Consider the following 25,953-nt stretch of genomic DNA (forward strand, 5'->3'; position numbering starts at 1 on the left):
TAGACAAATCAACAGTGAAGAAATATAAAAATGTCAATATTCTGCATCCCATCTAGAAAGAGCAGTGCTTGGCAACAAGCTCAACAAATCCACAAACCAAGAACCAAAACAATCCGCAAAGGAGCATAGCCAATACACAGAAGGCCAAACCAATCCAATTTATTGAGACAGTTTCAGCACTTCCCATTAGAATGCATCTACAGACTTCTTCAGAAACAAGTGAATCTACATTGTGATGTATGTGTCTGAACTCTGTCGAGCTTATGTGCCCTTCTACAGACGTTTTGTGGACGACCTTTTCATGTTGTGAAGAGGGGAGTTGATAGAACTATACCAGTCTGTTCATGTGTTGAACACAAGCACAAATTTTTTGATATTCACATTCAAACAGTCGAATGTGAAGACTGAATTCTTGGATGTTCTGCTAGTGAAGGATGCAACTAATAATACTGAGACTAGACTATTTAGAAAAGAATGCTATCAACCCACATACGTGCACAGTAACAGCATGCATCCGGGTCACGTGTTTCATAACATTTTGGAAGGTCAGAACCTTAGGGTTAGTCTCCTACACAGTAAAGATCAAAATTTTGAAAGAGGGTTGAATCAGATAGATGCGGACTTCAGATCCAGAGGCTACCATGAGGAGAAGATACATCATACACAAAACAAGGTCAGAATGTGGAGGCACAGTAGAGGCAAACCATATTTTTTGCAACATAGAATGTTAACATCCGCAACTGATAGTGTTGATAATATGCCCCCTTTTTTTAGCCTAGCTTTTTCGAGTGATGAAAGGGACATCAGGGAGATCATCTATAGGCATTGGCCTATTTTAGGAACCAATGCAGATATTGCTGGGGTAGTGGGTGATAGGCCAAGATTTGGATACAAAAATAAGAAATATTTACGCCAGAGACTATGCTTTTCTCAGAATATTCACAGCATGAGCAATGAGATAACAAGTTCTTCATGTACGGTCAAATGCAATAATTGTTCATTTTGCAATTATATAGTTGAGTCTAGGACATTCACACATCCCACTTGCAAAAAAATATTTACACATTTTCATGAAGCTGACTGTAACACTAAAAATCTTGTTTATCTAGCACAGTGCACAGCCTGTCCCAGTTTTTATGTTGGTAAGACAAACAGGCGTCTAAGGGAGAGGATACGTGACCATTTGTATTATGCACGTAAAGGGATGAGCTATAGTGCAATAGCTAAACACATGAATACATCCGCTGAGGGACACAATTTCAAGTTTTTAGTATTGGAAGTTTTGATCAAGATGTTAGGATGGGGGGTATAGTTAATAAGACATATCATGCTGAGATTAAATGGATTTTTAGACTAGGGGTACATTATCCCCTGGCCTTAATGAACATGTTTCGATACAACCCGCACTGAGAGCAAGACCCCCTAAAAAAGAGGCTGACAAAGAGGAGATAGAGTAGATGGATTGTTTTTAAATCAACACGCACTAGTTGAGCAGTTATGCAATTTTAATATGTACATTTTCTTATTTATTGAGTTTATGAAACAGATTAAATGTTTTTATGAATTATTAGGTAATCGGTGATATGAGTATTTAATTTAATTGCATATGCATTTTTATAGTCATTATAACATTTAGTTGTTTTTAGGAATATGAATGTAAGCAGACATAATTAGTTTATTTAATTGGCATTTTCAATGCAATCATGTTGCTTAGCAACTTCTAATGCTTTTTCAGTTGATTGGATGAAACTGTTACAAGGTGCTTAAAAGCTGGTTAGAGTTTTTACTTTGATAATAGGTCTGAAGAAGCTACATGCAAAAGCGCTTACCTGTTCTTTATTTTTACTATTTTATTAAAGTTTTGGAACCACCTCTACCGTGAACAACTGGTGTGTTTTTGACTTTTCTTAATTGGTTAATTAATGCCTTTAAGACACACACCCTAAAAACAAGCATTCTAAATTCTTAAAAAATAAGAAAAGTCAGTGAACTAATTGTATATGCAAAAAAAATTGTTACACAAAACTTATAAAACATAAGAACAAAGTTTGAGCACACTAGCAACAGAGGCATAATCATTTAACCCAGGGTAGACACAAGCATTAAGCTTGATCTGCCATCTGAGTTCTTTTAACTCAACCAAATCATTCCAAGGACCACCCTTGACATTCTTAATAACAGTGTCAATGCCTACAAACCCAAACTGATGGTTAGGGTTACCAGAAACGTGCTTGGGCAAGGCATTGTTAGTATTACCTTTCCTAATATCCAAGATGTGTTTATAAATGCACTCTCTGAATTTTCTTTTAGTCTTTCCAATGTAAAAACAGTTGCATTGTTGACAGATGGCCAAATAAACTATACCCACAGTGTTACAATTACAGTGGAAATGTATCCTGATACAAATATCATTCACATATACCTTGTCAAATTCAATACAATATTTGCAGTAGTTAAAATGTCCACATTTGTGGGTACCCTTCTTTTTGGAAGAGACCAAAACATTACAGTTGTCAGGAAATTCCAAGATCTCTTTAAAACTCATTCCTTTCCTGTACACCATTTTTATACCATATTGAAATACATCCTTAAATTCATTAAAACAAGTTGGTATCTGCCAATGTGTATTTAAAATCTGATGGATGTACCTACACTCAGGAGTATATTTTGTGATAAATGACAAAGAATACTCTGCTTTAACCGGTGTAACACCCATTTCAGCTGTACCTCTTGTAGGACAGTTATCACCAACAGCATAAAGTAAAGGTCTATAAAAAACACTACCCCTTTCCTGTTTAATTTCAAAAAAGACTGCCTCAACCAGTTCTTTAGGGTAACCTCTGCTGAGAAACATGTCAGTAAGAGTTTTTGCTTCCATCAAAAAAGATTCAGCCTCAGTAGTCATCCTAGTTAAACGTACAAACTGACCCTTGACAATTCCCTTTTTCTGGTGTAAGGGATGGCAGCTGTCATAATGCAGAAAACAGTGTGTAGGTTTTCTATAAATGTTGCTACCAAATCTTTTGTTGACAACATCTTTGGATAGCTTAACATCCAAATATGAAATGTAGGTTTTACTATATATATAGGCAAAGGTGAGAAAATCAGAAGTCTGGTTAAAAAATTCAATAAAAAGTTATAAATTAACTTTAGAATCCCTCCAAAAAATAATTCATCAAGGAAACACATGTAAAATGCCCAAGGGAGTGGTCCCAAAATTGTTTAATACAGATATCCTCTCCCATTGAAGCATTATGATGTTAGCAAAGATGGAGGCACATGTTGCCCCCATTGCCACACCTTTCCTTTGAAGGAAGTAGTGCCCATCAGTGAAAACATTCAAGACCAATTCCATAAATAAGTCCAAAGCATTTATTTCATTGTTGGAAAATACCCCTAACTCAACTAAGAAATCGTGGAACCATTCAAGTCTAATGTCATGAGGGATGACATTAAACAAAGTTAACATCAGTGGTACAAAAATATATTCATTATCATAATTCAATTGTGATACCTGCCTTAAAAAAACATGAATCTTTGCAGGTGTGTGAATAACCATTTAACACATTTTTGAGTTTCAAATCCAGATATTTAGCCACAGAATGAGTTTTGGACTTGGAGGCATTAACTATTGGCCTCAAAGGGAGGGTCTCTCAAATCTTTGTGTGTCTTAGGTAGACCAAAAATAAAGGGAATAATCAGGAATTTAACCTCTAAAAAAAAACCAAGTGCTCAAGTCAGTCTGACCTTGGTCCAATATGTCCTGAAGCAACCAGTCTATTCTGGCGTATGCTATATTCACCATATTCAGTGGAGTCTCTTCATAAAAAAAATTGTCACTCAAGAATAAAAACATTTTGTTTAAATAATCGTCACCATTCATAATAACAACCCCCCCCCCCCAAATCAGGTTTCATCACCTGATTAGTCCTGTTCTTACACAACTTCTTCAAAAGATCGACTTCACATGCTGAAAGGCTACCAACCAACCGTGTGTGACCTAAAATCAAAGTCACATAACTTTTCAAAGATAAGTAGAGGAAGGGGAGGGGAAGGGGTGGATTGAATATACTGCTTCTTTTAAAATCATCCATGAAATCGGCAACAAACTTGTCTTTAAATAACACTTTGAAGTTAACATTTTGTAAAAATAACTTCAAATCAATAATCAAGTCATTTATTCTAGTGTGTGACTTGGGGACAAAATTAAAACCCTTACATAACAAGTCTGCCGTGTCAGAATCAAAAACATAGCTTGTATAGTTAAAAATAAAAAAGTCACTTTGCGTGTTTTGAACAATGTTTAAGCCATGAAGGTCGTCATCATTAGAAACGGGTCTATATTATATTAACAAAGTTTCAGAACTTTAAATACCATATGGTCGACACCATATGATCGAAGTTCTGAAACTTCAAAAATCTAAAAAAAAAAAAAAAGTAAATTAAAAGTGTTTTAGCAGGAAGGCAAGCCCCCCTGCGCCCCCCCATACCCCCCGCTACTTAAATATACCAACTCCAAGATCGCACTTTAGCAGAGAATGGCACGGAAAGGGAAGATTTCCTTTTCCTACACTGTAGCGCTATCACAGAGTTGGTATATTTAAGTAGCGGGGGGTGTGGGAGATGCAGGGGGCTTGCTCCCTGCTTAAACAGTTACGTTTGTTCGGGGTTTTTTTTTTTTTTTTTTTTAAGATTTATGAAGTTTTAGAACTTTGATCATATGGTATTCTAAGTTCTGAAACTTCGTTAATCTAATATAGACCCATTAAAAACAGGTGAAAAACAGTTTTCAACACTCAAATCCACATTCAACGGACATGATTTTGATCCATTCTCCTCCATTTCTGACATACACGGCCTCCCGTTCCTGTTCATGTCTCCCCTTGATACATTCTGTTGATTGTTGTGATTCTGGATCCTCTCCGAGCGTCTGGGGAGATTTGGGCCTAAAGGGGCCAGATCAGTGTGTGCAATGTCTTTGTCATCATGGCTGGAACTATCTGCACGTTCATTGGGTGTTACCACTGTAACCGAGGGCTTCGGACAAACCAATCCTTTCAAATAGTCAAGCCTGTCATGCTCAAATTTCTTTACCTTCTGAAGTTGAACATCCCCAATGATTTTGTCAACAGAAGAAAACATGCTGACAAAATTCTCCTTATACTGTTCAAAGAGCAAGTTTCCATGGATAATTTTCTCCAACTCCGTAGCCTCGTGAATTAATACGTCTATCGTCTTCTGATTGTGTTTAATTAAAACCTCCAAAAGTTCACAACCCTGATGATCAAATAATTTGATTAATTCTGTGTGTAAATGAGAGTTCAACACATGACCGTTAGGGTATTTCCAATGCTGTAAACCCTTAGGAATTCTCAGCACCTTGATGCTTTCCATAAAATAACCGTTTTCAACCTGTAACTTTCTAATTTTAAGTAGTTTGTCTTTTAAACTTTCAGTGGAGTCACACAAAGTAAGGTTACCCCTTGGAACATCATGTTGGAAACAAATATTCTGTTGAAACCACTCCGATTACTTGACTGGTCACTCACTCGATACCAGTCTTAAGGCTTCAGATGTGTTAAACAATTTTGGGACCACTCCCCCTTGGGCATTTTACATGTGTTTCCTTGATGACATAATTATTTTTGGAGAGATTCTGAAGTCAGTTTACTTTTTATTGAATTTTTGAACAGAGACAACTGATTTTCTCATCTTTACCTATACAATACAGTAAGACCTATATTTCATATTTGGATGTTAAGCTATCCAGAGATGATGTCAACAAAAGATTTGTTAGCAGCATTTATAGAAAACCTACACACACTGTTTTCTGCATTATGACAGCTGCCATCCCTTACACCAGAAAAAGGGAATCGTTAAGGCCCAGTTTATACGTTTAAGTAGGATAACTACTGAGGATGAATCTTTTTTGGTGGAAGCAAAAACTCATACATGTTTCTCAGCAGAGGTTACCCTAAAGAACTGGATGAGGCAGTCTTTTTTTGAAATTAAACCAAAAGGGGGTAGTGTTTTTTATAGACCTTTACTTTGTGCTGTCGGTGATAATTGTCCTGCAACAGGTACAGCTGAAATGGGTGTTAAACCAGTTAAAGCCAACTATTCTTTGTCATTTATCACAAAATATACTCCTGAGTGTAGGTACATCCATCAGATTTTAAATATACATTGGCAGATACTAACTTGTTTTAATGAATTTAAGGATGTATTTCAATGTGGTATAAAAATGGTGTGTAGGAAAGGAATGAGAGATCTTGGAATTTCCTGACGACTGTAAAGTTTTGATCTCTTCCAAAAAGAAGGGTACCCACAAATGTGGACATGTAACTATTGCAAATATCTTATTGAGCTTGACAAGGTATATGTGAATGGTGTTTGTATCAGGACACAGTTCTATTGTAATTGTAACACTGTTGGCATAGTTTATTTGGCTCTCTGTCAACAATGCAACTGTTTTACATTGGAAAGACTAAAGGAAAATTCAGAGAGTGCATTTATGAGCACATTTTGGATATTAGGAAAGTTAATAGTAACAATGCATTGCCCAAGCATTTTTCTGGTAGCCCTAGCCATCAGTTTGGATTTGTAGGTATAGACACTGTTATTAAGACTGTCAGGGATGGTCTTTGGAATGATTTGGTTGAGTTAAAAGAACTCAGATGGCAGATCAAGATTAATGCTTATGTCTACCCTGGGTTAAATGATAATGCCTCTATTGCTTGTGTGCACTAACTTCATTCTTATGTTTTATAAGTTTTTTATATGTGTAACAAATTTTTTTACATATACAATTAGTAACTGACTTTTCTTATTTTTTAAGACTGTAACATGCATGTTTTTAGGGTGTGTGTCTTAAACGCATTCATTAATTAACCAATTAAGTGTGGTGTTAGTCATGTGATTTTTTTTGGTGGGGTATTTAAATGTGGAATGTACTATGATTCACTTGTTTCTGAAGAAGTCTGTGTATACATTCTGACGAAAGTGCTAAATCTGTCTCAATAAATTGGATTGGTTTGATCTTCTTTGTACTGGCTCTGCTCCTTTGCTGATTGCTTTAAGCTCAACAAATCCCCTCCAAGTGAGAATATCCCTCTGGGATAGTAGCTTTTCAAATGTATTTTCTTTCTCTTGCAGATGCCTCCATTTAGGTGATGGTGGGGCATACATTAACAATCTAGACTCTAGCTATGCTATGTCATTCTGCTCCAGTTGAATCGCATGGAGAACATCCAGAAGGAATAGTTTTTTTTCTGCCAAGTAGGCTATGGAGACATCTATGCCAGCCCTCAACACCATTTTGTGACCTGGGGATACCCTCTGCACAAGTGTCATGTTGATTCCAAAATGCAACATCGAAGAGAGGTGGAATCCTTTCTTATGTGCACCCCCTCATCCCATATCTCCTAGGTCTTCCTAATATATATGTTTCCTTAAAGAAATTGCACAATGGCTGAGCAATGTCTGGCATATCATTTTCAGTACTGCTAAAAGTGAGCAATACGTCATCTGGATTGAGAAATGCAAGCACAGGTATTTGCTTGCATAGCAAGGAGAAGGACATATTCTTCCCAAATTCACTTGCCAAGTGTAATTTTTGTATTTGGCACCAAATAATTTGGCAAAAATGAAACCAGCAGCCTTTTGCAGCTGTGTTTGGGAAATGCTGTACAATTGCATTTACTGCTGCTTTCTCAAAGTCACGAAGGATCATCTTTGGGTTTAGTGTTGCATGATATTCCTGACATAAAGCCTGTACATTGCTCCAAAAGATGTCATAACAAATTTCCAGTTTACTTGACGGTAACCCATATACAACCAGAATTATTTTCCGATGATCACTCCCAGGCAGTGGACAGTGAATACTATAAATTTGTTTGCATTCAGGAATGCTTATGGGGAATGTTCCATCCATTAAACAATATTGTGCAGCACATAACCTCTTTAGATTATTCTCTGTAGTGATTAACATAATATTGTTGCATAGCCCACCATCCCCCTTGTGTTTTATTAGGAAGGTACCAGTTTTTATAGGCAGCAAATCCGCCATTAAATCCTTTATGCTTTTCAAGTCCTGAAATGTGGATGCATTTGCCTTATTACGTATTCTAATGACAGTTTGCTTCATAGCATTAGTGTTGGGCAGCTCAGTTGCAACCTCTGTGGATGTGGTTGCCAAAACTTCAGACACAACTTTACAAGAGTCCTCCATGGATTGATTGGCCCTCCATTTAATATTGTATCTAATTTTATACACCTCCGGTTTCACAGAATCAGGAGTATGGAAATGCGTTGTACTTTTCTTCAATATTTCACCCTCAGCTCCACTTTCAGTGATACAACTACCCTTACACCTCTCCCTATTTTTTAATGTACAACACCAATACTTTCTGCGTACTGACGCTTTCTATAGGTAGTACTGATATCCATTGATGACTAGCATGTCACGACCCTTTTGTGAACTGATAGTACTGTATGGCTGATCAGTAATGCCAGGACTACATGTATCATCCACGTTGTCTTTAACCTGTTAATGCAGATGTACAAGCCATTGTCACTATTCAACAGCTCAGTAACCCATATATATATTTATTTATTTATTTACATTTGTTGACCGGGAAAGTCCACTGGGTCAGAAACCCATTTTCAGTGGAGGCCCGGGGAGAAAAGCTCCACGATAAATTTAGTTTACACAGAGTTGCAAATTACAGTTTACATACTGTTGCAAATTACAATTTTACAACAAAGAGAGCATACATAGTTTAAGTACATACAATGTAAAGAATTTTATACAGTTGAGAAAATAAAAAAGTTTGAATAAAACATAAAAACAACATGGTATACATTAGTAATATAGAGTTTTTTTTTTTTTTTATTTGGAGAGAGGGTAAGACAGTAGAATGGCTACATATGTTATGCAGCAGTGATTAAAAGATGAGAAGGAAGACACTTAAGTGGAAGCAGCAGGGCACTAAGAAGGCGCTGAGGATGTCTATTAATTTGGGGATAGAGGCCAGTTTGGTTTTTGAGAAAGTGGTTTCTTAAGCTATTTTTGAAGGTGTTCAAAGAATCAAGAAGTGTGATAGAGGGAAGTAGGTCATTCCAAAGTTTTGCAATGGCATAAGAATATAAAATTTGTCCTGATCTCTTGTTGGGTTTGGAGACTCGAAGGAGTTGTTTGTTAGAGGATCTTAAGTCTCTGGAAGGGGTGTAGGTTTGTATGATATCTGGAAGTGTAGGGCAGTTTTCACGGTGGAATGTTAATTTATGAGCAGTAGTGAGTTGAGTGTACTGAAGGTAATGGGGGAAGTCCAGCCAGTTCAGTGTTTGAATGGCTTGACAGTGGTGTGTTCGGTTAGGTAGACCACAGGCAAATTTGGCTATTTTGTAGTAGCATGACTACAATTTAGTACTTTGGGATGTGTAGAGATTTGTCAAAATTGGGAAGCCATAGAGAAGGGTGGGGAGTAGGAAAGAGTTTGCTAGTTTTATTTTTGTGGGGGAGATCTATATAGGTCATTGTGTATCGTTGAGCCATGATTCTATTGATGTGAAAGCATTTTGTGTTAATTTTACAAAGATATGGGAAATTGTTAGACGAGGATATGATAGTTGAATCGTCCACATATTGGATGATTGAGCTCTGAAGAGAGGCTATGTGGAGATTATTTTTAAATACATTGAAAAGCAGTGGTCCAAGAATTGAACCTTGTGGAACCCCTGTATTATTAGTCAAGTAGCCAGATAGAATATTTTGCCATCTCACAAATTGATGTCTTTTATCTAGGTAATTGTTAAACCATGTAAGGGTGTGGGTGGAGCATCCTACTGATGATAGTTGTTGTAATAACCTGGCATGTGACACTGTGTCGAAGGCTTTGAAAAGGTTGAGTAAGACCACTGATATTATGAGACCAGAGTCTAAAGCTTTATTCACAGTGTCAGTAAAAGAAAGTAGGGCTGTGGTAGCAATGTGAGCTGGGTGAAAGCCATGTTGGGTTGGAGCGAGTAGATTGTCGATTAGGTGTTTAAGTAGTTGAGTTTGAACACATTTTTCTAGTATCTTAGTTAAAGAAGACGAAATGGAGATAGGATGATAATTGGATAAATCATTGGTATTATCACCTTTATGAAGTGGAGTTATGATGGACATCTTCCAGAGCTGTGAGACGATGGATTCAGAGCTAGATCTGTTAATTAATATGCTAATGGGATAGGCTATTGCCTCTGTACTGGGTTTAAGGTATTCAGAGCGGAGATTGTCAGCAGAGAGGGAGCATGGTTTAAGTTTAGATAATAGTTTGCATATTAGAGAGGTGGGTACTGCTTGTAAGGAGAATGTGGGGGCCTCAGGGAGGTTGTTGGTATTACGTCTGAGAGAACAGTGATCTCAGCTAGGTTTCACTTGACAGGGATATGTAGTGTTAGTGTCAATGTTTGGGGGGCTGTTTGTTGCTGGTGAGGGTTGTTTATCAAGACCATTCTTAAACTTGTAAAAGTGGCAGTTAAAAATGTGAGCTATTTGTTGTGGATCCTTATCTAGAAAAGGTGAAGGGTTTTGTGGGGTACCTGGACTTGGGAGTGAGGAGATGGATTTCTAGATTTTTTTAGGGTTGTGTTTTTGGCTAGAGCATTGTTATGAGAAGTAGGTCTTTTTGTCATTTTTGATTAGTTTTTAGCTGCATTTCGGAGTTGTTTATAGGTAATTTCATAAGCTAGTTTTTTGTTTTTGTGCCATTTGTTCCAGGCCTGATCTCTCGAGAGAAGTACCTTTTTGGTTGATTTTGTAAGCCATTGTGCATGGTTGCATTTTGTCCTTTTGTAGCGAATAAGGGCTAGAGAATTTAGGGTATCTAGAAAGATTGCTTCTTCTTAGGTAGCATTTTGAGTGGAGTCCAGTTTTGGGTTTTTAATGCATTTACTAGAGATGATTGTGAAAAATTGGTTAAGTTTCGGAACATGCGGTAGGAATAGGGTTTAGGAAAATGAGTGTAAGTTCTGTAGGTAAAGGCAGGTGAGTGGTCACTTAAGGTGTCTGGGAGGGTGCTAGCATTAGAGTATTTGTGAGGTTCTGAGACTAAGATCCAGTCCAAGATGGATCCTGGAATATTTAATGTTACCATGGCCACATAAGGGTACCCATACCTGTAGTCTGGAATCTATTGGGGTATTTCTAGGAGAACAACAAGTGCTTGTGTGTAGTAATTTGTTTTGGACTGTTAGTTCATGGTAGCCCAACTATACACAATCTTTGCTGGTAATAGGTTGCGTAATCACAAGTGTGACTGGAATTTAAGTCTCGTTGTTATTACCAATTCGGTTTTACAATGTTTGCAGATATGAGTCGGTCTCAAGCTGATTTTGACCTTTTCAAAACTGCACAAGGTAGGATCGTGAGAACGATAGTAAACCTCTCTCTCTCTCCACATTTTATATATATGTAACACCCCCCAACAAGATTGTGTAAATTAATCCATCCCAGGTACTCCCTCCCTGCTTTAAACACAAAAGGAATACCTCCGGCCATCACCTGAAGACACCCTGAATTGGCCAGCTTGCCTGGTATTTAGAAAAATACTACTGAGAAGACCCCCCCCCAACAAGATTGTGTAAATGTGTGTTGCTTAACACTAATTAAATGTAGACTTGATGTACTATCTATAGAGTTAATCTGCCCTCCTGTGTGTGCATTCTAGCAGCCTACCGCAGACCGTTTGCCCTCTCCCCCTCCTGTTATCACTACCCTAGAATATATTTAAACCTAAGACTGGTCCGACTATCCCTGCTGTTTGCTATCTCCTTCTACCATTAGATGGCAGCATCTACCAAGATAAATCCAAGATATTCTTTATAATCCCAACAAATTGTATTTTTTTCACAAGCAGTTGGTTATGAATTAATATCTTTAGACTGTAAATATCTTCTCCCCCTGCTAAACCACCCTCTGCAAAGGTAGCCTTTTCTTTCTGGCTGGAAATATTTAGCTCATACCTTCCAACTACAGCCTTTAAACTGCTCTTTGCTGTTACTTTTTCTGCCATACTCACCTCTAGTCTTCTTTCCCCTCCTTTTACCCTACAGGCTCACTCCACTCCCTTTTCCTGCCCCCAATTCCCACCTGCCCCCAGTACTCCTAGCTTTATTCCTATCTTACCCCACCCTCTCAGCCTAATTACCCAATACCAGCTCCCCCCTCATTACTCCTCCCACCTATAGCCATCCTTCTTAAACTCTGTAATCCACCCAATAATTATAGTCCCCTCCTCTTTCCTTAAATCTCTAAAATACCCCCATCACTTTTTAAACCCTTTCGTCTTCATAGCCTTCTCTATTTTCCTAACCACTCATACCACTCTTTCTTTGCTCCAATATGCTCTTCTCAAGTTATCGCACCCTCCAGTCTCCCAGCCTCCTCTTTCTGTTCCTACTTCCCTTATACGATGCTACCTATGCTTGTCCAGTACCACCTACAAAGACTACCATACAAACCCACCTTCCCCCTCACTTTTACTCCCATTTCCACTCTTATCTCCTCTTCTCTCATTCAGCTCAACCCACTGCACCTATTCCACCCTAAACTCTTCTCCTCTAAAGTCATGATACTGTCACCTGCTCCAATCTACAATCTACCAAAATTCATGCCTGGCAGACCAATATGGCTAAAGGATATCTCCTTCAACAACCTAGTCCAAGCTAGTGATATCCATCCTAACCCTGGTCCTACATCCTTTATTAACAACGGTCATCCCTTACCCTCTTCCTCCTATCTCAACACCCTAAAGATTTTTACAATTAATGCAGAAAGTCTAAACAACAAAGTACACCAATTTCAAGCTTGGTTAAGCCATAATCAATCAGATATCTTAAGCATCTCTGAAACCTGGCTCAAGCCCTTTATCTCCGACTTTGAGATTCTGCCCCCAGGATTTCATTGTCTCAGAAATGACCGACTAAATAAAAAAGGTGGAGGCACTGCCCTAGTCTACTCCAACCTTCTTACCTTAATTCCCCTCCAAATTCCAATTCCAGAACACTGAACTAACTGCTGGAATTCTAAAACTAAATAAACATAAAAATATATGCATCATTGCCCTATATATCTCACCTGGTAACAATATCTCTACACTCGAAAATATTCTCCAATAGGCCTCTACTAAAATTAACTATGAAACTTATATCCTTAGTGATGTGAATATTGCCTGGAATAAAATCAATTGCCCCTCTCCCTCCCTATCCATTAACCTCTATAACTTCACTCAAATAATCCTCTCCATCACTCGACCTAACAAAATAAACCCTCCCGGATCCACTATAGATTCGATCCTAGTCTCGGATCCAAATAAAATAACCAGTTCTAGCACAATTCCTGATACCTTTAGCGACCACCTCCCAGCTTTCATGCATCGCTTAACTAGTTCCTCCCCACACCAGCATCAGTACATTCAAACTCATAACCTCAGTAGCTTCAACCCAGCTACTTTCTCAAATACTTTCAAACAAATGAACTGGCAAATTCTAAACATCCTTCCTCTTGACAAGGCTATAGAATACTTCATCTCTGTCTTCCTTGATACTTTAAAGCCCCACTAAGAAACAAAAGGATAAAAACTAAAACTGCTCCTTGGCTATCCAAAGAGACAAAACAGATTATGCACTAGCGAGACAAACTATGGAAGCGTTACCAAAGCAATAAACTGGACAATACCTTGCTCCAATATAAACAGTCTGCAACCGTGCAAAACAACTAATCACCAAAGACAAAAAATCCTACTATATCAAACTTCAGTCCAATAACAATAAAACCCCCCAAAAATTCTGGAACTCAGTAAACTCACTCCTCAATCCAGGCTCCAAGAATAATCCCTATCCTGACCCAAGTAAATCTGATCTCGAACTAGGCTCTGAATTTAACTCATTTTTCATAGACACTATTACTACCCTTACAAAGACATTTCCTAATAATAACCCAGCTGCTCTACACTCTCCCCCTTCTAACTCACCTCATCTGTTTGAACTCAAACCCATCTCCACTAACTTTATAAAAAAAACTTTTGTCCAGACTTAAACCTTGCTCTAACTCTCCCGACAATATTCCCTCTTCCTTCCTAAAATGTGCTGCTGATGGCATTGCACTCCCAGTCAGCATCATGATCCACCGATCCATAAAAGAATCATACATCCCCAAACTCTGGCGCTCCGCTTATATTCTTCCTCTTCATAAAGGAGGCAAAAATACCAGCATCTCAAACTTTTGCCCCATTGCTTTGCTCTCACCAATCTCAAATGTCCTAGCAAAATGCATCCACCTCCAACTTATGCCTTTTCTGACCCAAAACAATCTTCTCAGTCCTAACCAGCATGGCTTCCACCCAGGCCATAGCACAATAACCACTATACTGTCTTTCCTAGAAACTGTCAATCAAGCCCGAGATTCAGGCCACTTAGTTTCTAATGTTTTACTCGATCTGTCTAAAGCCTTTGATACTGTTTCCCACAAGCACTTTCTCTGTCATCTCTCAAACCTTAATCTCTCACATAATGCTTTATCCTGGTTCTCCAGCTATCTAGCACGTAGATCACAGGCAGTCAAATGGAAGAACTCCATCTCTTTCTTCCTACCTACCCCAACTGGTGTACCACAGGGATCCATCCTTGGGTCAGTGCTTTTTAACATCTTCATCAGTAAATTTCACACTGCTATTCCTGATGCTAAAATTATTCAATACGCAGATGATTCAACTTTAGTCTGCTCTGCCTTAAACCTCTCTGAATTGCTGACTAAAACCCAAACTGCCTTCTTAACAACTGAAAACTGGATGTGCCAAAACCATCTCTCTCTCAATACAAATAAATCAAAGATTCTACTATTCCCTCCCACAAAGACCCTCTCCTGTGATAAAAACAACTTCAAAGTCTATAGTCAAACCAGCTCACCTATAGAAGTAGTCCCCTCTGCCAAACTACTTGGCATTATTGTAGATGAACACCTCAAGTTTGATATTTATATTCAACAAAATATTAAGAAAACCCACCAAAAGCTAGGTATGCTGTATAGGAATAATCGCTTTCTCTCCAACTCTACCAGGCAACCTCTGGCCTTGACTTATCTTCTTCCTTCCTTATTATATGGAGCCCCTCCCCTAACCAACCTGTCCTCCTCTATCACCTCTAAACTAGAAAACAGCTATAACAAAATATCTAAATTTGACTCTAAATCTAAAAGTACCACCCATCACTGCCTTAACCCTACAATCCCTGAATTGGCTTGAACTCACAAACTACCTAGACTGTCTCCAACTCACTACTTGCACATAGACTCATATTTCACCCAACAAAATGTCCCACTCTAACATCCTTCCCCCTTATATACCCAACAGAGCTCTCAGATCTGAAAATCAGAACTTAATTACTATCCATAAACCTAAACGTCCTGCTGGCCAACTTCTATCTTTCTCACTAGGCAAAAAAATGGAATTCCCTTCCCTCCACACTAAGAACCATACCAAACTCAGAAAACTTCAAAACCCAACTATTCAAACACTTGTCCACTAAATGGAAATGCACCTACCTTCACCCAACCTAATCCAAGGGGGTTCTCGCTCTGGTTCCCAAGCTCTACAACTCTCATAGTTATCTTCCTATGAGCCTGTCTAAGCTCTCAACAATTTCTATAGCTTCTCTCTAAGCTCTCGACAACTCCTACAGCTACCCTCACACAGCCCAACCTTGTAAATAGCATTCTACTGTTGATGTGTGTATGTAAAGCGTATTTACATTTTCTTAAAAGGTTTGTATGTAAACTGTTTCCACACCTAACCTATATCTGTTTTCCTCAAATGAAACTGTGTGATCCCTACCTTCAAGCTTAATGAATTTGTTAACTATGCATGATATTGAATGCATTTATGAGTAACTATTCTACATAAGATCTTTAATATTAGCTATCGTTTGTGTCTAAATTGTATAATGCATCTTGGAGCTTTTCTCCCCGGGCCTCCACTGAAAATGGGTCAGTTCGGCCTAGTGGACTTCCCCAGTAATCAAATTGCAAATAAATAAATAAATACATACATATTTTGTGTGTGTGTGTGTGTGTGTGTGTGTGTGTGTGTGTGTGTGTGTGTGTGTGTGTGTGTGTTCTGAAATATAAACATAACTGATGAATGTTTTGGGCGTATGAAGGAAGAAAGAATCTAGACTTGAGGTGAAAGATGACCATAGGGGTGCACATTATAAGCTATATGCAGTTTTTTTCATAGAGCTATGTGCAATTTGTAGTCTTCACATCATATGTTAAGGGCACACAGCAGGCTCAGGCATTGCTACCTGTGTTTCCCTGGCACTGTGGACACTTTCCCGAAAGGTATACAGCAAGGTTAGGCCATGCATCCCACTAAGTACAGTGCATAGTCAGCTGGGACTGTGTACACTGCTTTGGTGGCACAAACTGCCACACTGTATACCCAGTCTTGAGTGCAGCACAGAGGTGGAGGTAAAAGCAAATGAATATGGGTACAGAATGCCTAGAATGGTAACATTTCTGTATAGAGTACCACATCTGTAGATAATAGTAGGATATATGCACTGTATAGCTTACAGATGTATGCATGCAGTGTGTCACACATTTATTGTGCATCGCACACTAGTTGCATTGTCATTATGCAACATTCTCCTCCCTGCTGCATGATCTCTGTCAGATCAACAGGCCATGTGCTTCATAAAGGTTTGACCCAGCTATCAGCCAATTACCTATTCATGTATACTGAGCAGTACTTGCATTATTGTAATACTATTTTTTAAATGCTATCCTCTTCTGGAGTGAGAATGACACACACACACACACACACACTTGCATTCACTGCAGCAACTACAGAAAAGCTATTTTTCAGCTAAAGTAGTGGTAAGCTCCATATATCTGTTTTGAGTATTCGTGTGAGTCTGTGGCCAAGTACATGTACATAGCCATGTTTTGTATGTCTCGATACAGACTGTATATGGCTGTAAGTCATATACAGGTTTTGCTAATGAAGTTAATTTGATACTAGAGGCAGTTGTTAGTGCAGTGGTAGTGACGGTAGCATTCAGTGCTAGAGGTCTTTGATTTGAATCCTAAATGAGAGAGATTTTCTCTGTATGTTCATGTGTGTGTGTGCATGTATATGTGTGTGTATGTCATGTCAGACACTGTATCGACTGGTACAGTGTCCCAACAAACGATAGGCTGACGCCTAATGTTTGACAGGTGTGCGAGATCAACATTTCCCAGGTATTAGAATGTTTCCTTTACCCAGGATTGTGGAGTCTGAGAGTTAGTGTATATAATTATCACAGGGTATAGGGGGGTGCAGAAGGACTTGCCCTCATGCAAAAACTCTTGTTGTTTACTCTGCTTCAGGATACTTCCCAGAGCATGCACAGAATGTGTTGTTCTGCATGCATTCATTCAGACCTCAATCTGTAGGGTGTCGGGACACTGTACATTCAATACAGTGTCCTCCGCCCATGTGTGATTATATTTAACTACATTCCCATTTTACATAACCAAAAAAAAAAAAAAAAACAGTACATCATTTAATGTAAAACTCATTTGATCAACACTGTTTTCATTGCCAATTTCATACATATTAAATATATCTCCAAAAGCTTTTTTGCAAGGGGGCAAGCCCCCCCCCTTCACTTCCACACCCCTAACATAAATATAATGACTCCATAGACAACCCTGGAGTAAAAAGAATGCTGCTTACACACTGAGTCACTTGCTGGCACACATACTTAACTTTAGACATCCTGGAACAACATAGAGGGAATTATGTTAAACTGTTGATCAGCTCTCATTTGCATTAGAAATCCTATCTTCCAAAACCACACCAGCATTTACTTTCTTTACCATTTCATACTTTTTTGATCAAATGTAGTATTATTCAAATGTTTTAGGTTATTTACAAATAAAAAGGGTGGATCATTTAAAGTGAACTGACAAATTAATATAAACCTGTGTGTGTGAGTGAAAGGGAGAATTGAACTAAGTTTTTTTTTTTTCTTCATGTTTGCTTTACAGCTTCTTTAAATGTATATTGACACTGACAGATGGGGAGCATGGAGGGGTGAGATTCATAAAACCAGTAGATTTGACAGCTGCAACTGCTTTTTATTTGGGTTGGTAAGAGAACTTGACAACCAGGGAAACTGTAGTTAACCATGTTGTTCAAGTTGTGATGACCCACCACTGGACCAGTAATCAGTGTGCCTCAGTCCTCATCACTGGCAACAGTGGGGGGGGGGGCATACACTGGGCGATTAACAAGTACACACACAGTATTTCCAAATGCAGCTTTCTGCCTCAAGTCTGGGGCTGGTTTCACCATCTTTCTCCAGATCCCCAGTAAGACTTCCAGCACCCTCTCTGTCCCACCAGCACTTCATATCCCTGCCCAAGTAGCTGACCAACAGTCTTTGAGGTCTGATAACGCACACACACACACACACACACACACACACACACACGCACACACACACGCACACACACACACACACACACACGCACGCACACACACACACACACACACACACACACACACACACACACACGCGCGCGCGCGTGCATGCACAAGCACAACTACCCCTGGGAGAAGTTGGCACAGGTTTACTAGCTATGTCCCCTTCTGCCCAGACTATAAGTTAGTTTTCACTGCCACCAGTCACTCCTAGACAGCTACTCTAAGGCCCTTAACAAAGAGTGACCAATTCTACTTTGTAATAGTAATACAAATGGTAGTTTAACTAAGAGCAATGCCATTAGGAGTGGGCCACACAATGTCACCAAATAAATATGCAAGTACTCAGAAAACTTAAATAGTTCTACAAAGATCAGCCACAATGAAGGTTTAAATATATTTAATAATGAACCACACAATACTAAATGTATATTCACAGTGACATCAGAGTTCAGAACCACAGATAATATTTAAAATAACATTACAGAACAGGTTGACACAAAGAAAACATCTAAACTAAGCTTCACTATATTATTGACTGTATCTAAGAGAATTACTATAAGCTAAGAACTTACTAATAGAGCAAGGCAGATGTGGTGAATGGATCTTCTAGTTGTTATCAGGTCCAAGACCGAATACAGAATGCCCTGTCTCACTATGAGACTTCTCAAATTAATATCTCAAATATTACTGCTGGGATAGCTTGCAAAATGACATAACTTCTTGTCAACTGACTCCTAGTTCCCAGTCCAAAACAACCATTGATGGCAGCTGGTAGCATTTAGCATCTACCTGTAAAACTACATAGACCTCAGATTGTTGGTAGATGCTGGAAATCATAAAACAACTGCATTCCTTCATGCTTTCAAGACTAGTAATTAGTTTACCCTAAAGACAATACAGAAAGCTCCCTAGTGCAGAATTTTTGTCTCTGGCTGCATTGAAAACTGAAATAGACCATCATTTATGACCTAGCCTATAAAGTCATTTAATTTCAAATATTTTTCCTAAAGTTTGCTGGACTGAAGTTATCCTCCTGTATTCCAGTTTCCACTGTTGAAATATATACATTTAAACAGTTACAACAGTGCATATATATTTCTGCTCTCTCCAGTAGAGCACGCTGTGGATGCATTTCAAATACAAGCACTTCTAAAAATAACACATCTGTACAAACCAGTTTGATATACACATGACATACAGTTTTAATACATTGGTAACACAAGCATCTTATATGACATACAGTTCTAATGTATTTGTAACACCAGAATCTTGTGCAAATTAGTTTGATATACACACATATTATTTACAAAATTCCAGCTAGATGTGCTGGCAGTATCTCCTTGCATCACAAAAGTTTTTGTATGTGTGATTATTTTTTTTCAGTATTTTCATTTTTTATTTTAAAGGATAACAGCAGTGTTTACAACAGATCATCAGTTTTAGCTGTATAGCCATGATGAACTGTACCCCTTGTGTAAGGGAATAATCTGGTTATAGTACGATTAACCTGCATAGAACCTATTTCTTGAATGAGAATTGTACTTTTTGCCTGCTTAGGACTTTTTTGACTAGATGCTCCATTTTATGAGTGTTAGAACTCATGACCTTACTTCACAGTGCATGTTATTGCCATTTGACATCATAAAATGGAAGCATGTTCATTGGAAAATTTAAATCTAGCCTTGCATGATGAAAAATCAAGAAACTAAGTTTCTTTCTAACATAATTTTCCTTTTTTCCCCTCAGGATGACAATTCTTCCTTCTGTTGAGAAACTTAAAGATATTTTAGAAAAAATAAAAGACTTCAATATTGCATTTCTGCAAAAGTATAACTTTTGAAGACTTTCATAACCTGCGGTGACTTTATGGGATTTCAGACTGGTTAGTAGGATCACTAAGCCTACAGTTATTTGCCTTGTGTTACTTTTCCTGCTCATACTGCCCCAAGGCACAGAACTTTGCCAAAATTGTAATGAATTGCTGTTACAACCCTTCCAGTCTTTGAATGATCAGCAGTATTTGAGATTTAAGTGGCAGTCTTCAACGCTATAAAAGGACATTTATTAGTTGCTCAATATGTCTCAAAGAAATGACTTGACAGCAGACATTCAAAGTCCTGGATATTGAAGATGGGGAAGATTTCATGATCCAAGGATTTGGTTATTTCAACCAAACAATGCTCTTTTTTCCAAGACTCTTCAGAAATTCAGTAAACTGTATGTGCTTTCTTGGGTTATTGTAGAAAAGTTTATTTTGCTGCATTCCTGGAATTATGGGACAGACATTGCAATTAAATTTCTAAATGGTGTGTATTACTTGATGATACTAATAATTGGGCATGTATTCATTAGCATTATGTCAAAGTGGTTGCCAGTGTTTCTGGCCTGCAGTTCTACATGAATGTGAGCTTGGTTTAGATATCTGCTATAAGTGTGAAGCAGAGATACTGCACACATTCCCTAGAATCTATATAGACTTGAACATTGAAAGACGTTTTGTCTTAAGATAGTTCGGTCAGTTGTGCCAAGTCCTGAAACATCTAACTTTAACTTGGGTTATGTAAACTAGCATATAGAATGTACTTCACTAATACCAATAGTGCAGTTTTTGGAAAACTTAAACTTAGGAGATTGAAGCTTTGTTTGGCATGTTAAAGTACTTTTTTGGGAGGGGGTTAAATTCAGCCACTGATGTTTGCTGTCTTTAAGTTATTGTCACAAATATTTTGAAATTTTAAATCAGGCTGAGTCTGCTTTTTATGTTTAAATATTATAACTTTCATTGTGGGGCTCTTGTAATAGAAGGTGCCTTTTTAATCCTTGTATGGATATTTCATTGGGCATTGTGCAGCCTTCCTGCAGTATACGTAGAGAGAGAAGATGCTCTGAATATGATCTTTATATCAGTGAGATGTATTGCATTGCTTTGTCCAACTAGGATGTTGAATACATTTATGTAATATTACTGTAAGAAGAAATGAAAATGGCTGCTGTTTATAGAGCTTGGATGTACACAGCCTCTTTGCTGGTTTCCTCCACATACCAAAAGCATGCTGGTTTATTACCTAAAATGATCAGTTTTACTGAAATCGCCCTTTTGGCTTTCCTTTACATTCACTGTCAGATACTATTCAGTTCCTGCATTCCTTGTAACAAAGCTCCCAGCTGCTGCTGTGGGATATTTGTAGTTCTTTTCTCATGATGTGAGCCACCACAAGGAGTTGCACTACTTTTCATTCCTCGTGGAAAATAATTTTACATTTAATGACCATTGAACTGCTGTGTCAAAATACGTCCTGGAAGTTGAAATCAAAGCAGGAGAATGCGGCACACTGTTTTCAAAAGATACACATATTCACAAATGAGCTTCTTAATTTGAAATGAGTTTATAATGTCGAAATTTTCTACATTTGCATTTTCCTATCTATACATCCCTGAGTAAAATAAAACATTTTTGTTTCAAGTGTTACTCTACAGGTTGTGTGAGAACCTTCCCTTTTGTATGAAGCTGTAGTACTTACCAGTTGTTGTAGGTACCAAGACTACATATGCCCCCTCCTGTATGGACAATAGGCGTATGCTTTCTTTGCAGATGTCCTAGAAAAGTTCAGGTTATGTATACAACAGTAACTCCAGTATGAGTCTGCATTACTAATCCAGGAAACCTTCTGGACCACATTACTTTTAGCTACTTGGATATCCAGTGTTTAAGTGCTGCCATTGTGCTCCTGCTGCAGGTTCACTAGGTTTAAAAAGTTGTCTCTCTCCTAATCTGCACATTCCTAGGCATTTTTGGCATAATAAGTTTACATTTTCTTTTTCTAAAGGCTAGTGGTAGTTAATGCTAGGGCAAGCTTATAGACATCCTAATTCTTTGAGTGTGTACTCAGCAGTTCCTGTTACAAATAGTTTTACATTTTTTTTTTTTTTAGCATAGCCCCAACCAAGCATTTTGAGAAATGCATCAAACTACCACCCTTCAAACCAAGTAGTAACTAATACAAATCTCCTCAAGAACTGTATCATTTTGTGTGGAAGGAGGCAAACTTGAAACGAAAGTGCAGTGGGAAATATCTCTGGTGTGTTCCTGTTTTCTTTCAGATAGTAAATTTAATTTGTTTTAAAGGCAGTGTGCACATGCTCAAACGCTTCTTTTTCAACGATTGTGCTGAATGAATAGTACAAGATCACCTCAGTTGTAATTAAATGGCATCTGTCAACACATCTCACATATTCAGATAATGTTAAGGAAACCGTATTTGGGTGTTGGACTATCTTACAGATTTTGCCCTACCTTTGCTCACTTCTATGAACCAAGTCCAGATGCAAAAATGTGTCGTGTATTCCACTCTAGTGGCCAACCCAACATATTGCCTCCACTAACTGGGGAAAGTCTGTAAACAAGCAATGGAAGAATATGAGGTTTTTGTGAGATCCTAACTTGTACCATATCACTTCTCTTAGAAGTTAACTTCATGTCTTCCCTTTATGCATCTTCCTTTGCATAGGCTTTCTCTGATGGCAGTGTAAAATGTGTGGAACTGTACATAGATGGGTATGTATCTGCACACAGTCCCTGCTGGACCCCACTGTGTGGTTTGTGTGTGTCCTTCAGCTAATGCCAGGAGGCAGGTTGGTGGGTGTATGTGTACCCTCCAGAAGTTCAGCACTGTGGTTGCTCTCATGCTTTTAATGTGCAAATATTTCAGCTGACCCAATTGGAGAGTGTTGTAATTGTACTGCATTTATCTTTGGTCAGGCTCACTGCACAAACTAATCTATGCAATGCCAAGGCATTAAAATAGATTTCAGAGCTCCACTCTTGAAAAAAGGCTTCTAAAAATGGTGGTGGTTTGTTGTATACAGTTTCTCATGCTGTCCTGTTGAGTATGTGATTGTGACGTAATGGCCAGGGAAATGTCGCTGAAGATTATTTTCACACAAATTTCATGACAAGACAGTAGTACTAAGGATGGCTGTGAATGGCAAGCCTTCTGTTAAGGGTGAGCATTCACCATACCAGTCCCAAAGATGAACATTGATGTGCAAAAGCAGTGAAGATACAGTAGTAGAGGGGAGCCTGAGATTTTTTTAAGCACACATTTTTTAAACAGCTGTGATATTCATTAGTATGCAAGGTTTTTACTGTACATCCTAACTGGATTCTGTCATATTCTGAGGTGGTCTAGAACAGTGTTTGAAAATTCAGACCAGAGTTTAAACCCCACAGCCCTTATCTTGCATAACTTGTGATACTTAGAGACGTTAGTAGACTTCCATGAGCTCTCGAGTCTCTTCAGAAGGTAGTTTTGCCTTTGCGTGCCTCTTCTTTTAAAGGAAATATTATTTTTCAGAACTTTTCTGTTAATCCCACATCTGACTAGTTTATTTTGAGCATCAGGTTTCTGTGAAGGCATTTTGGGCAAAATGCACATGTAATGCACTCTGGCCAAGATTCTGTTCACTTTTTCAGAATAAGAAATCACAAAACGTAAGAGTCAGTGCTGGCTTTCTGACTATTGAGTTTATATGCTTTGTTTCCAGAGTGAATTGTTATTGTTTACATTGTATTTATTCCATTAAATTGTGAGAGACTTAACTTGTTTACTAGTAGCAAATATCACAAGGTTGCTTTCGTGTGCCTCTTGTTAAGTATTCTTTTTGCAGAGATATCCAGACAATCTGTGTCCGTTATCAGTTTTTCTAAATGCTGTGAAGGCATATTGGACAAAATACATAATATCCATTTGGCCAGTATTCTGTATATTTTCTCAAAAAAAAAAGTATGCATGCACGCACACACACACATGCTCTCCAAACTTCAGGCAGTCATTTCTTTTTCTGTGTTTCAGCATTGTTCATTTGTTTCTGGAGTTAATTTATTGTTTACATTGTGTGTTTGTTTTGTTAATTTTGAAAGCCTTTAAATATCTACACTAGCAGTAAACTGTATTAGGTTGCATTGATATAAGTTACAGTTCAGTTAACATGTTATTTTAATTAAACTTGAATATTTACAAAAACTGTGACATTTTAATAATACTGTGGTGTCTTGTTTTAAAAACTTTATCTTTAGAAATAAAAAAAAAAATGATACATTTTTTTGTATTTGAACATTGTTTAATGTTTATGTATAATTTGTCTGTGTGTGTGTATTTGTGTGTGTGTGTATGTATATACCTGTAAGCACAGATGTATGCAGTGCAAAACTCTGTGTAGAAACAATAAACCTGCACAATATCGTTATAACTTCTCACCTTTTTTTTCTAATCAGCAATGCCCTGCTTTTTGAAGTATATTAGCAATGACTGTTATAATACTATGCAGATTCTTTAGTTCATAATAACTTGTTCACTAGTTTTGGGTTATACAGTTGCCAGTAACCAAACCTGTTAACCACAAACTGAATGATTAGAGTCACCAAACAGCCTAGCTGTTTGGCAGATAGTCCTACTTTGCCCCTTCCTTTCATAACTTTAATTTCAATTGGTGTATGTTAACATGGACTAATTACTGTACGTATGGACATGCATGGTATTTTACCATGTGTGGCATTAGCTAATGTTCATTTATGCCATTTCCTAAGATTTATTTGACACAAGCTAAGTCTGTATTTGGTCATTGGTTGATCAGTGTTCTACCCTAGTAAACAAATTTAAATAAAAACATGTTGAATGATTATTCTTTTGACAAATATGTCACATATATACTCATTTTGTTTTAATGGAGAATATAATGTATCTGCTAGGTCTACTCTGTAAGTAGATGTCTGCTTAGTTTGACAATTATGGTTACCAGAGTCAACAAATTCAATTGTATTTACCACTGTGGTCATTCTTCTGTTAAGTATTTGTAACTACATACTGGTATGGGTCAGATATTTTGGTATGTTTTACATAGTCGAAGACTAGATGCTTAGAAATTCTGAGATTACAATAAAGTGGATAGTACATTTGGATCACACATGTTAAAGGTGCTGCTTCTTAAGTGTTAAGTTCATTTGGTTGCATTGCTGCCTTGCGTCTGTTTGGCTACCTTTCAGTTTGCCTGTTGCAGTGGGGGCACATTGTCATATCCAGGTTATGCATGTTCCGTTTTTAGCATACCGTATCAGTTTTCCCCCATAAAGTTCCCATGAGTACATATCTCACACACACACACACACACACACACACACACACACACACACACACACACACCCTTATTGGGCAAATAGTGTAAACTCCCTGCATATGTATACACAATATTTACACCTTCTACCCTCTAGTGCAATGTTTATATACTGAAAGATGTATGTGTGTAGGTTGATATATAGTCCACAAAGATTTATATGTAGTTTGATTACATCATCCCAACTGCTCTATTTCCTTATAGACTATAATGTGGAAAATTACAGTGAAAACAACAAACTAAGTATATAACTTTCCTCAAGTATAAC

At 37.9% G+C, this 25,953-nt stretch overlaps 1 protein-coding gene across 1 annotated transcript in view; it reads left to right on the forward strand.

The window, feature by feature from the left end:
* Positions 1-25,473, forward strand: part of GPT2 (glutamic--pyruvic transaminase 2) — a 567,369-nt gene extending 541,896 nt beyond the window's left edge. The window contains exon 11 of the mRNA XM_044081280.1: positions 20,262-25,473. Coding sequence (XP_043937215.1) covers positions 20,262-20,355 — 94 coding nt within the window. The 3' untranslated portion in view covers positions 20,356-25,473. The remainder of the gene's footprint in view (positions 1-20,261) is intronic.
* Positions 25,474-25,953: the final 480 nt, after the last annotated feature.

Source organism: Protopterus annectens, chromosome 8.part0 (assembly GCF_019279795.1).
Source record: "Protopterus annectens isolate FY-2018-M chromosome 8.part0, PAN1.0, whole genome shotgun sequence".
NCBI classification, from domain to species: Eukaryota; Metazoa; Chordata; order Ceratodontiformes; family Protopteridae; genus Protopterus; species Protopterus annectens.